General features: G+C 44.5%; 1 protein-coding gene across 1 annotated transcript; it reads left to right on the top strand.

Moving 5' to 3' along the window:
- The first annotated feature begins 6854 nt into the window (after positions 1 to 6854).
- Positions 6855 to 7874, top strand: PMIS2 (PMIS2 transmembrane protein). Its single transcript, XM_055551541.1, has 2 exons — positions 6855 to 7213; positions 7425 to 7874. Exons 1-2 carry the CDS (start codon positions 6998 to 7000, stop codon positions 7551 to 7553), a joined length of 345 nt encoding a protein of 114 aa, XP_055407516.1. The 5' UTR covers positions 6855 to 6997; the 3' UTR covers positions 7554 to 7874.
- Positions 7875 to 14202: the final 6328 nt, after the last annotated feature.

The following is a 14202-nucleotide window of genomic DNA, read 5'->3' as shown; positions in this document are numbered from 1 at the left end:
TTTTCATGCAAAGATGGGCTCAATAAAGGACACAAACAGTATGGACCTAACAGAAGCAGAAGGTATTAAGAAGAGGTGGCAAGAATACACAGAAGAACTATACAAAAAAGATCTTCATGACCTAGATAACCATAATGGTGTAATCACTCACTTAGAGCCAGACATCCTGGAATGCGAAGTCAAGTGGGTCTTAGAAAGCATCACTACAAACAAAGCTAGCGGAGGTGATGGAATTCCAGCTGAGATTTTGCAAATCCTCAAAGATGATGTTATGAAAGTGCTGCACTCAATATGTCAGCAAATTTGGAAAACTCAGCCGTGGCCACAGGACTGGAAAAGGTTAGTTTCCATTTAATCCCAAGGAAAGGCAATGCCAAAGAATGCACAAAGTACTGTACAATTGCACTCCTCTCACACGCTAGTAAAGTAATGCTCAAAATTCTTCAAGCCAGGCTTCAACAGTACATGAACCGTGAACTTCCAGATGTTCAAGCAGGATTTAGAAAAGGCAGAGGAACCAGAGATGAAATTACCAACATCCGTTGGATCATCAAAAAAGCAAGAGAGTTCCAGAAAACATCTATTTCTGCTTTATTGGCTATGCCAAAGCCTTTGACTCTGTGGATCACAACAAACTGTGGAAAATTCTTCAAGAGATGGGAATACCAGACCACCTGACCTGCCTCTTGAGAAATCTGTATGCAGGTCAAGAAGCAACAGTTAGAACTGGACATGGAACAACAGACTCATTCCAAATTGGGAAAGGAGTACATCAAGGATGTATATTGTCACCTGCTTGTTTAACTTATATTCAGAGTACATCATGAGAAATTCTGGGCTGTATGTAGCACAAGCTGGAGTCAAGATTACCAGGATAAATATCAATAACCTCAGATATGCAGATGACACCACCATTATAGCAGAAATCGAAGAAGAACTAAAGAGCCTCTTGATGAAAGTGAAAGAGGAGAGGGAAAAAGTTGACTTAAAACTCAACATTCAGAAAACTAAGAATGGCATCTGGTCCCATCACTTCATGGGAAATAGATGGGGAAACAGTGGAAACAGTGACAGACTTTATTTTGGGGGGCTCCAAAATCACTGCAGATGGTGACTACAGCCATGAAATTAAAAGACTCTTGCTCTTTGGAAGAAAAGCTATGACCAACCTGGACTGCTTATTAAAAAGCAGAGACATTACTTTGCCAACAAAGGTCTATCTTTTTTTTTTTTTTTTTCCAGTAGTCATGTATGGATGTGAGAGTTGGACCATAAAGAAAGCTGAGCGCTGAAGAATTGATGCTTTTGAACTGTGGTGTCGGAGAAGACTCTTGAGAGTCCCTTGGACAGCAAGGAGATCCATCCTAAAGGAAATCAGTCATGAAAATTCATTGAAGGACTGATGCTAAAGCTGAAACTCCAATACTGTGGCTACCTGATGCGAAGAACTGACTCATTGGAAAAGATCCTAATGCTGGGAAAGATTGAAGGCAGTAGGAGAAGGGGACGACAGAGGATGAGATGGTTGGATGGCATCACTGACATGAATTTGAGTAAACTCTGGGAGTTTGTGATGGACAGGGAGGTCTGGCGTGTTGCAGTCCATGGGGTCACAAAGAATAGGGCACAACTGAGTGACTGAACTTAACTGAAACTTTGAGACTGGCTTTTTGTCACTTGGCATAATGCCTTAGAGATTCACCCAAGCTGATGCATGTATGATGTTCATTCCTCTTTCTTAAACCTTTGTTTTTAAAAACAATTTTTATTTATTTATTTTTGGCCATGCTGGGTCTTCATTGCTGTGTGGGCTTTCTCTAGTTGTAGAGATGATGGCCACCTTCTCACTCTGTCCTCATATGGTGGACAGAAAGGAAGCAAGCTCTCACAGTCTCTTCTTATAAGGGCACTAATCCCACCAGGATTACCCCACCCTCATGACCTCATCTAATCCTAATTATGTCCTAAAATTCCTATCTCTAAATATAATCACACTAGGGGTTAGGGTTTCAACACATCAATTTTTTGGGACACAACTCCGTCCATTGTAATGATCAAACTCCCTACTCATCTCTTCCTTCTTCTTTTAGCCACTGAGTTATGTCCAACTCTTATGCAACTCCATGGACTGTAGCCCACCTAGGCTCCTCTGTCCATGGGATTTCCCCAGGCAAGAATACTAGAGTGGATTGTCATTTCCTTTTCCAAGGGACTTTCTTGACCTAAGGATTGATCTCCATGCATCTCCTGCATCGCAGGTGGATTCTTTACCACTGAGCAACCGGGGAAGGCCCCCTATTCATCATAGAAATGTAAATTAAAGCAATACAGAGCTATTGTATAACTTCTCACCCACTCAGCACATTGACAAGAAGACAAAGAACAATAATTTCACACGCTGGAATTGGAAGTGTGACTTAGTGAAGCCTTTGCAGAAGTCATCATAGTATGATGACCACAAAGTCCTTATACTTTGACCCTACAATACCACTTCTTGGATCTATTTTTAAGTGGTACTTGCTCACTTGCACAGAGAAGCATGCCCATGCGTGTTCTTGGCAGGATTGTTTGTGGCAGCCAAAAGATGGAAATCACCTTTATATCCAACTGGAGGGTCCCCATAGTGAAGTTTGTAATTCCTGATGTGACCCCCAAAGCAATTATTAAAAAGAGGGAGAGAAAATTAGGGTATAGGTTCTCATCTGTGGAGAAGTAACTGGGAGAGGGCATGGTGGGGGTGGGGGGTCTTTTGGTCTGGGCCTTGTTTGCAGGTGCAGGCTTCATGGGTATGCTGTGTGTGAAAGTGTATTGATATACATGTATGATTAGGCATGCTTATGCACTTCCATAAAAATATTTTTAAAAATAGGAGATTCAGTGTACTCTTGATTTCAGTGAGACTCGGATTCCCAAACTCTTCATTTCAATAAGAAATCTAGGTCTCTCTAGAGTTCTTAGGGAGTATTCCTTGAGTGGGAGAGAACTGGTTTTCTCTTCTTAATTCACATATCTGTGAGAAAAGAGGAACCATGCGTACAGTTCTCCTTCTGACTTGAAAATTCAAAAGCATCTCTCGTTCAGGAAATGAAGAATATCAATTCAAGGATTGTGAAGTCACTTGAAATAAGTATTGTTAATACGCTTGAAATAAGTTAGATGTCTTATCAAAACTGAACACTGAAGTTAAAAATCACAATCATAGGACATGGTAATAATGTTGCAGTCTGAGTGTCTTAAAGTTTGTTCAGTTTTCTGGGGTTAGATATAAACTTGGATGAGGCCAGCTCATGGTATGGAAGAGAATCTGCTTTCTTGCAGCTGCTTATTCTTTTGTGGTTGTCTCTGTTATCCTTCTAACAGTTTTTTCACCAGAAGGAAGAAAGGCACACAGGTTCATGCCAATGCTGGAATCACACCCTCTCCCCTTGTTGCTCAGATGAGAAAGAATCGGCCTGCAATGCAGAGACCCGGGTACAGTCCCTACATTGAAAAGATACCCTGGAGAAGGGAATGGCTACCCATTCCAGTATTCTTGCCTGGAGAATCCCCTGGATTTAGGTGACTGGAGGGCTACAGTCAGTGGGGTCGCAAAGAGTTGAACAACTGAGTGACTAACACTTTCACTTTCCTCTAAAACAAAGGGAACTATTAATATCAGCTAAAACCCAGTGGCATTAGCTTCCATCGATGGTTTTCACCTGAGTTAGTAGTTACTATGGTGTTTTGTTTGAATGATTGTCAGTTTTCTAATGATGCATAAGAAATTTCCACAAACTTAAGTTTGTTAACTTAGAGTTCTGTGTAGGTCAGAATGGCTGGGTTCTCTGCTCACCATTTCATAAGTTTAAAATCAAGGTGTTGGCCTGCATTCTCATTTGGAGCTAGGACACTCTTCCAAATGAATCATGGTTACGGCAGGATTCAGATCCTTATTGTTGTGAAACTAAAATCCCCATTTCCCTCCTGGCTTTCAGCTGGGGGCCAGTCTGAGCTAAAGGTTGCCTGCATTTCTTGCCACGTGATCCTTACTGAGTTAAAGCCAGCTGGGGAGAGTCCTCCTTGCCTCTAAGCTGCCTCATGCCTGGGAATCTTTGCCAGTAAAATCCAGTCCTTTTTAGGAACTCATCTGATAAGTTTAGACCCTTTGAAGATATTCTCCCTATTTTACCATTAACTGATTGGGGACTTTAATTACAGATACAAAATCCTCTCACAGCAGCACACAGATTGGTACTTAATGAACAACTGGGAGCAGGTACATATGTACCAGAGAGCAGGAATCTTGGAGTCATCTTAGATTCTGCCTACCACAATGGTGATTTCTTATTTCCATCATTCCATCAATATGTATTCAGTTCAGTCACTCAGTCGTGTCCGACTCTTTGCGACCCCATGAATCACAGCACGCCAGGCCTCCCTGTCCATCACCAACTCCCGGAGTTTACTCAAACTCATGTCCAAGGAGTCGGTGATGCCATCCAGCCATCTCATCCTCTGTCGTCCCCTTCTCCTCCTGCCCCCAATCCCTCCCAGCATCAGGGTCTTTTTCAATGAGTCAACTCTTCGCATGATGTGGCCAAAGTATTGGAGTTTCAGCCTCAGCATCAGTCCTTCCAATGAACTCCCAGGACTGATCTCCTTTAGGATGGACTGGTTGGATCTCCTTGCAGTCCAAGGGACTCTCAAGAGTCTTCTCCAACACCACAGTTCAAAAGCATCAATTCTTCGGCGCTCAGCTTTCTTCACAGTCCAACTCTCACATCCATACATGACTACTGGAAAAACCATAGCCTTGACTAGATGGACCTTTGTTGGCAAAGTAATGTCTCTGCTTTTCAATATGCTATCTAGGTTGGTCATAACTTTCCTTCCAAGGAGTAAGCGTCTTTTAATTTCATGGCTGCAGTCACCATCTGCAGTGATTTTGGAGCCCCCCAAAATAAAGTCTGACACTGTTTCCACTGTTTCACCATTTATTTCCCATGAAGTGATGGGACCGGATGCCATGATCTTCGTTTTCTGAATGTTGAGCTTTAAGCCAACTTTTTCCCTCTCCTCTTTCACTTTCATCAAGAGGCTTTTGAGTTCCTCTTCACTTTCTGCCATAAGCGTGATGTCATCTGCATATCTGAGGTTATTGGTATTTCTCCCGGCAATTTTGATTCCAGCTTGTGCTTCATCCAGCCCAGCATTTCTCATGATGTACTCTGCGTATAAGTTAAATAAGCAGGGTGACAATATACAGCCTTGACGTACTCCTTTTCCTATTTGGAACCAGACTGTTGTTCCATGTCCAGTTCTAACTGCTGCTTCCTGACCTGCATATAGGTGTGTCAAGAGGCAGGTCAGGTGGCCTGGTATTCCCATCTCTTTCAGAATTTTCCACAGTTTATTGTGATCCACACAGTCAAAGGCTTTGACATAGTCAATAAAGCAGAAATAGATGTTTTTCTGGAACTCTCTTGCTTTTTCCATGATCCAGCAGATGTTGGCAATTTGATCTCTGGTTCCTCTGCCTTTTCTAAAACCAGCTTGAACATCTGGAAGTTCACGATTCACGTATTGCTGAAGCCTGGCTTGGAGAATTTTGAGTGTTACTTTACTAGTGTGTGAGATGAGTACAATTGTGCGGTAGTTTGAGCATTCTTTGGCATTGCCTTTCTTTGGGATTGGAATGAAAACCTACCTTTTCCAGTCCTGTGGCCACTGCACTGCACTGTGGCATATTGAGTGCAGCCCTGTCACAGCATCATCTTTCAGGATTTGAAATAGCTCAACTGGAATTCCATCACCTCCGCTAGCTTTGTTCTTAGTGATGCTTTCTAAGGCCCACTTGAGGATGTCTTGCTCTAGGTGAGTGATCACACCATTGTGATTATCTTGGTCATGAAGATCTTTTTTGTACAGGTCTTCTGTGTATTCTTGCCACCTCTTCTTAATATCTTCTGCTTCTGTTAGGTCCCTACCATTTCTGTCCTTTATAGAGCCCATCTTTGCATGAAATGTTCCCTTAGTATCTCTAATTTTCTTGAAGAGATCTAGTCTTTCCCATTCTGTTGTTTTCCTCTATTTTTTTTGCATTGATCTCTGAGGAAGGCTTTCTTATCTCTCCTTGCTATTCTCTGAAACTCTGCATTCATATGCTTATATCTTTCCTTTTCTCCTTTGCTTTTCGCTTCTCTTCTTTTCACAGCTATTTGAAAGGCCTCCCCAGAGAGCCATTTTGCTTTTTTGCATTTCTTTTCCATGGGGATGGTCTTGATCCCTGTCTCCTGTACAATGTCACGAACCTCATTCCATAGTTCATCAGGCACTCTGTCTATCAGATCTAGTCCCTCAAATCTATTTCTCATTTCCACTGTATAATCATAAGGGATTTGATTTAGGTCATACCTGAATATTAGATGGCATTAAACTCAAAAAAGACCTTCAGTTGTGGCATATGGGATCTAGTTCCCTGACCAGGGATCAAACCCAGGTCCGGAAGTCTTAGCCACCAAAGGAAGGCCCCCGCCTAGTTTTCTTACGAGGTTTATCTACCTCCTCACTCCCACAGCTCTTGGGTGCAGTCCCTGATACTCGCTCCTGCCCTGAATGCAGATAGGGATCTGCAGGAAGCAGGAGCCGGAATCCAACCTTATGGCTTGCAACTAATTCCTATCAGGGTGGGCGGAGTCAGTGTTCCGACTAAGGATGGAGCACCCTGTGAAAAGTGAAAGAAGCCTGGCAGGCTACAGTCCAGGGTCGCAAAGAGTCGGACACGACTGAAGCGCCTCAGTACGCACCCAACCTCTTGAATCCTGGAGGACTGAGTAAAGTGGGACCACGCCCCCTCACACGGGCAGCCAATCAGGACCTGCTCTGATTTCTCCATTATGAAGTACTGGCCCTTGATGGTCTGGGGTCTGGGTCTTGGGATTCTCGATAGAACAAGGGGAGGTGTAGCAGGTTTGGCTCCGTTTTGAAGATACTTGGAGTCTTCTAGGGTAGAAAAATCATGACCCCGATACCCGCCGACGCCGGCGCGCCTCCCCCCGCTCCAGGCGAGCCACCCGCGGCTCCAGGGCAACCAGGTGCAGAGGCTCAGCCACCAGTGATTACACAGACGAGAGAAGAATTGTTATTTTATGCCCCGGATTACCTGTGTTTGACCATCGTGGCCGTAATTTTATTCCCTCCCCTGGGAATACCAGCACTCATATTCTGCATAAAGGTAAACCAGTGCCTAAACCTGGGCCCATCCTGTCCTCTACCTCCCCCCTTGCTGTCCTCTACGTGCCCCCTTGCTGTCCCCATTGCATCTGCTCCTGTCCTGGGATATGGGTAGGGGTTTTCCCTCCTGACCGGAGAGGTGTCTAGCCATTACCCAGGGTTGTGACAAGGCTGGACTCAGAAACCCAAATCTAAAGCTCCCATTCCTACAGACCAGAGGCGCCAACAAGAAAAGCCAATGGGAAGAAGCTTATATCAACTCGGGCCGAACTGGTTGGCTGGACGTATTTGCCATACTCATCGGTTTAGGCATCATTTATTTCTTAGTTCTATTTGTCTGAAGTCCAGGCCCAATAGCTGACAGGTTCACCCACCCCAACAGGACCGGCTCACCAAGACGCTAACCAGCCAGATCAGCCACCATGCAAGAAAACAACAGCTGGATATCCCCTAGCCAGAAAACCTACCAGCCAAGGAGCTCAACATCCAAGCAACCCTCTAGCCCGGGAAAACACTACTTTATGCTCTTGGCGTCCAGCTTCATCGTTATCCATCTTGGACATCTTCACTTAGATGCTCTAGATGCCTTAAGCTCCTTGATACTGGGCTGCTCTTTCAGGAAAATATTTATTTAAACCAATAAAATCGAAGGTTATGTTCCAGCTTCGCCTGTGTGTACGTGTCTGTTTCTCTAGGGCTATGTGTTTCCCAAATCAGGTGAAAATCAGAATGACCTAATGGTGAAGCACAGAGACATAGAAATCTGGCAGATGTAGGTCTACATCCCACTTCTGACACTTTAAAAACTGTATATCCTTCAACAAGATAATTTTCTGGAAACTGATTCCTTTGTAAAATAGATATAATAATTGCCCATGTAGAATGATATTTAGGAATTTGAATTAATGTTCTCTAGGTTCATTCAAACTGGAATTCCAGGCTTCCAGTGTCTCAGAGAAGGGAGGGAAAATAGAAACCTCCTCCAGCTTTTGAGATTTAAAAGCCAAACTCTTAGGAAAGAAAGACCTCAAGAACTAAATAGTCGAATTGCCAGCAGAGCTGATCAGGATTGCCTCTCCCCTAATCCTGAAATGAAAATGGCTGCCTATTTACGGAATAGGGAAGTAGAGAAAGACTCAGTTCAGTTCAGTTCAGTCGCTCAGTCGTGTCTCTGCTGCTACTGCTGCAAAGTCGTTTCAGTCATGTCCGACTCTGTGCGACCCCATAGACCAAAGCCCACCAGGCTCCCCCATCCCTGGGATTCTCTAGGCAAGAACACTGGAGTGGGCCGCCATTTCCTTCTCCAATGCGTGAAAGGGAAGAGTGAAAGTGAAGTCACTCAGTCGTGTCCGACTCTTAGCGACCCCATGGACTGCAGCCTACCAGGCTCCTCTGTCCATGGGATTTTCCAGGCAAGAGTACTGGAGTGGGGTGCCATTGCCTTCACCAGTCATGTCTCTAGATGCCAGTATATCCATCAGAATGCCCCTAATAACATTCATCTCAGGAAGGGGCAGGGTGTCAAAGACCCTGCTTAATACTTATATTCCCACTGCACATACAAATCCTAGAGAGGCTTTAAGATTTCAAAGAAAATATGCTGTATGGTGTGGAGGTCTAGGAAGAAATGGTCTCTGACAGCCAAGTAGGATATCTCATGTCCCAGCATGGTGAGGAGGAGGTGGAGGCTTACAGAATGCCAAGTGCCTGAGTGACAATGACTGTCAGAGGGAAACCAGGGACAACACAATCACCATCCAGAATGAATGAAAATAGAGATCAAGGATGATCCCATCGACAACACTCAGGGGTTTCTTCTGGGGCCCTAGCTTCACCAACAACCCCAAATGCACAAGAAACCTTAGGCTTAGTGGAATTAAGTTTCCACAGTCAAAGGGAATGGGAATTATCAGTAGAAACAAATTGAATAGCTAGGGGAAAGACCGCTAACTCTTTCTCCATGCCCATCTCCTTTTCTTCTTGGGAGCATGACTCAGTCACATTTCCTAGGTTCCCCTGCAAGGCCATGAGATTGTCTTTGGTTTTACGGAATGTGATCACAAATGGTGTGTGCTACAAATAACCCTGGCCTTAACCCATCTCCCGCACAGGCACTCTGTCTTTTTCTTCCTCCCCTAGCTGATTGGGCAAATGATACCCCTGCTGATTTGAAGGTCACGTGTTATAGAGATGGAAGAGTTCCCATCTGCCTCAGTCCCTGAATCTTAGGGACTACCACCTTAAGATTACCTCCCTAAGATTACTACTGCCCTACCGCCTCCCATGATGGGAGCAGAAAATAAACTACTATGTTCTTCCATGTTATGTATGATCTGCCTATTTCCATAACTTAATCCACTCTAACCTGTGCAAATGCAGGAAAATAGAGTTACATTGCCTAGACATCTGGGGTTACAGCTTTAAATTCATACCCAACAAGAGACTCATCGTGGAAGGTTTATGGAAAATAATGAGTGAAAGAGAGAATGAAAGTGCTAGTGTATGGTTAACCTTGACCTTAGCTGTTACAATGCTGTTTCTGTTTCTTTTGTGGCCCTGGGTATCTGCACAGATCACACTTGTTTGTGCAATACTGCTCCATGTTATGGGTGTGTCTGGGAAAGGAGATTATATCTGCTTGTCTGTTGTGTCGGTGGCTTTGGATGGTCAGGGTCAGCCATCCCTGTGGTTCCCCAGACCAGCCTAAGCTGGGGCTGTCACATTCATCTGCAGAGCCATGTTGAGTCAGGATGGCCTATGTCAGGGTGAGCAGCCAAATCCAAAAAAGTCACATTGTGCTATAATACTTGGAAAGCCAACCAGTCTTCTCTGCTTCAGCTCTTAACTCCCCCCAACCTGCATTCCACTCTCAGGCATTCATCTGGTATTTACCAACATGTAATGTGAAAATGAAAGTTGCTCAGTCGTGTCTCTTTGCGACCCCATAGACTATGCAGTTCATGGAATTCTCCAGGCCAGAATACTGAAGTGGGTAGCCATTCCCTTCTCCAGAGGAATCTTCCTGACCCAGGGATATAACCCACTGTCTGAGCCACCAGGGAAGCCACTTATGGTGATTACATACTCTGAACTAATTTTTAAACTCAACAGCCAAGCAACCCATCTGCCTGGACTCCTTCAGATTTTTTTCTTCTTTCTCCTCCAATTTTTGCTTCTCTTCTCCCTCTTCCTCCTGCTTCTCCTCACCTTCGTCCTCCTCCTTCCTCTGTTGGTTCTGTTTGCTCAGTTATCTATGTGCCCCTTCACGAATTGTTCCCAGACTCTCCAGAACTCTCTAACTGCTCTCAACAGAATTCCCCCATGGCCAAATCGGCCAGGTCATTTTTTATTCTCTTTTTCCTCTGGATCATTAAAACTGTTTCTTTACCTGAGATTTTAAAATTTAATTTTATTTATTTTTGGCCATGCCATGTGGCAGTGCCTTGGCATGCAATATCTCAGCTCCCCATCCAGGGATCGAACCCCCACCCCCTCTTCCCTGCATTGGGAGCTTGGAGTCTTAACTACTGAACTGCCTGGGAAGTCCCATAGAATTTTTTTTTTTTTTTTTGCACAACTTCCACACAAATATATTCTCACAAAAAAGCTCATGTTATGGCTGGTCCTGGTATCACTTTCCCCCTCTCGTAGGTTGCTGTTTAGTTGCTTAGTCGTGTCTGACTCTTTGGGACCCTGTGGACTGTAGCCTGCCAGGTTCCTCTGTCCATGGGATTTCCCAGGCAAGAATACTGGACTGGGTTGCCATTTCCTTCTCAAGGGGATTTTCCTGACTCAGGGATCCAACCCATGTTTCCTGCATTGGAAGGTGGATTCTTTACCACTGACCCACCAGGTAATTGCTGACAATATTTTATTGTAACTCTTTCAGTTGCTGCTGCTGCTGCTAAGTCGCTTCAGTCATGTCCAACTCTGTGCGACCTGATAGACGGCAGCCCACCAGGCTCCACCGCCCCTGGGATTCTCCAGGCAAGAACACTGGAGTGGGTTGCCATTTCCTTCTCCAATGCATGAAAGTGAAGTTGCTCAGTTATGTCCGACTCTTAGAGACCGCATGGACTGCAGGCTCTTCCATCCATGGGATTTTCCAGGCAAGAGTACTGGAGTGGGTTGCCACTGCCTTCTCTGAACTCTTTCAGTTACCTTTATGCATTTCCATGTGCATACGTATTCAAACACTTTGATACCACACTTCTTCTTACCTCTAGGTCTTGAAAATGTGTTAATACTGAAGATTTTCAACACCAAATGCCCTGCATTCTACTTGTCAATAACTCCCCTCTGTGAACTGATCATGGTGATTTCCAATTCCTAGTCCATCTTGTTCCAATAATTCGTCTCTGAGGACATATGTGTTGAGTTCTAAACGTTGGGAGGATTAGCTGGGTTTTCTAATTGTGCAAGTAGAGGTGAATTTTAGGAGGCAGCGGATGGCTGAGCCCCAAGAGAGTCCTAGGCATGCTTGCCACTAGTTTCTGTCCCCCAGCAGGAAGAGCAGCACAGAAGGAGGCCACCTCTCTGAACTGTAATCGTTCAGTTCTGGAAGTTTGAAAGCAGTAGGCTGGAGGAGTGAGTGAATGTTCAAAGGTGAGGGGTTTACTCCCTAACTCTTCCATGAACACACCAGCCTGGACTGTTGCTGCCGACTTCTAAAGGTACAGCTGATGACTTCCTCAAGGCAACTACATCAAAGTCAAGAGCAGGATCTGAAAAGCATCCTTCTGTCAACCCAGCCATTCCATCCACAGATTTATACCCAAAGAAATGTGTACATGTATTCACCAAAAGATGTGCTAGAACAGCGGGCCAGTTTCATGGAAGACAATTTTTCCATGAACTTGGGCAAGGGGAGGGGTTGGTTTGGGAATGATTCAAGCATTATATTTACTGTGCACTTTATTTCTATTATTATTACATCAGCTTCATTTCAGATCATCAGGTGTTAGATCCCAGAGGTTGGGGATCCTTGTGCTAGAATATTCATAGCAACTTTATTCCTAAGAACCCCGATTGGAAACTACCCAGATGCCCATAAACAGTAGAATGCCAGGATACATTGGGTGTGTATTCACCCAATGAAGGAGTTCCCTGGTGGCTCAGAGGTTAAAGCATCTGCCTGGAATGCGAGAGACCCGGGTTTGATCCCTGGGTCAGGAAGATCCCCTGGAGAAGGAAATGGCAACCCACTCCAGTACTCTTGCCTGGAGAATGCCATGGAGGGAGGAGCCTGGTAGGCTACAGTCCATGGGGTCGCAAAGAGTCGGACACCACTGAGCGACTTCACTTTCACTTTTACTTTCACCCAGTGAGTTCAGTTGGAAAAGATCTGAGCCGTACCTTTCTGATACGTACACTTTTCAGTGATGCATTAGTTGCTCAGCCATGTCTGACTCTGTGACCCCATGGACGGTAGCCCGCCAGGCTCCTCTGTCCACAGGATTTCCCAGGCAAGAATACTGGAGTCGGTAGCCAATCCCTTCTCCAGGGGATATTCCCAACCCAGGGATCAAACCTGGGTCCTCCTGCATTGCAGGCAGATTCTTTGAGTCACGGTAGACCTATCATACTTCAATAAATTGTTTTTAAATCTCAAAGATTACCCTCTGGTGCTTCCACTGCATGGAGTGTGGATTCAATCCCTGGCTGGGCAACTAAGATCAAGCAGGCCTCATGGTGCAGCCAAAAAGTTAAAAAAAAAAAAAAAAAAGGAAGAGAGAACTTGAGATCCCTGGTGGTCCAGTGGCTAAGACTTCTCGCTCCCAACGCAGGGACCCAGGTTCAATCCCTGGTCAAGGAGTTAGATCCCACATGCTGCAACTAAGACTTAGCATGCCACAATCAAAGATCCTGCATACAGCAATGAAGATTGATGATCTTGAGGGCCACAGCTAAGACCTAGTGCACCAGATAAGTAAATAAATAAATAAATACTTTTAAAATGTCAAAGGTTACCTTTAGGAAACAAAAACCACACACACACACACACACACACACACACACACACACACACACACACTCACCTTTCCTTCAATTTATTAAGCCTTGGCTCCTCCATGCATGCTGACCTTTCTTTCAATTTATTAAGCCTTGGCCCCTCCAGCCACTTTCTGCTCCATACCACCTGTGGCCACCTGTGCACCTTATAAACACTCCATACCAGCTGGAGGCAGCCTTCAGTCTTCCTAGGGTGTCACACCGTTTCTTATAGTTGTTAGTTCCTGGAATCCATGTTTTTCTCTCCCTTTTTGTTTTAGGGGAGAAGTGACAGAGAACATATCTCTCTGATTTAAAAAATAGGAACACAGGTTACAAATGTCCAGTTTCACCATCAACATGAACCCATTTGTTTTGACTATCTATACATTCCCTGGTGGCTCAGTTGGTAAAGAATCTGCCTGCCATTGTAGAAGACCCAGGTTCGATCCCTGGGTCTGGAAGATCCCCTGGAGAAGAAAATGGCAACCTACTCCAGTATTCTTGCCTGGGAAATCCCATGGACAGAGGAGCCTGCTGGCTACAGTCCATGGGGTTGCACAGAATTGGACACAACTGAGCAACTAACACTTTCACAACAACTTTCAAAACATACACAAACACACCTTGATTGCCACTGTTCTGTCTCCTTTCTGTCTTGTATTTTGAGAAGTCTTAATTTTTGTTGGGTTAGAGTTCCAGGACTTCCTATGGTCTGATACATGAGTGGTTAACTTAAATCCTGGATAAAATAAAAAGATTTTGTAACCGGAACACATGAACAATCTTACTAGGGATAATATTTTTGTGTCACTCTCTCAATGGTCTGTAGCCATTTTCTCATGTCCATGCTCAGTGATGGCAGTAAGTCTGGTGCCAGCCTAATTCTCTCTCCTTTTTTTAAAAAATTTTTTGTTTAGGCCCCATCTCAAGGCTTTCAGGATCTTAGTTCCTCAACCAGGGATTGAACCTGTGCTCTCTGTAGTGGAAGTGTGGAAT

Source organism: Bubalus kerabau, chromosome 17 (assembly GCF_029407905.1).
Source record: "Bubalus kerabau isolate K-KA32 ecotype Philippines breed swamp buffalo chromosome 17, PCC_UOA_SB_1v2, whole genome shotgun sequence".
NCBI classification, from domain to species: Eukaryota; Metazoa; Chordata; class Mammalia; order Artiodactyla; family Bovidae; genus Bubalus; species Bubalus kerabau.
This window is presented reverse-complemented; position numbering and strand designations above follow the sequence as displayed.

Excerpts from the sequence above, each read along its gene's own strand:
- PMIS2 (XM_055551541.1), top strand. The coding sequence starts at position 6,998 with ATGACCCCGATACCCGCCGACGCCGGCGCGCCTCCCCCCGCTCCAGGC. Across the intron at positions 7,214-7,424 it reads CACTCATATTCTGCATAAAG|ACCAGAGGCGCCAACAAGAA; the intron begins GTAAACCAGTGC and ends CCATTCCTACAG.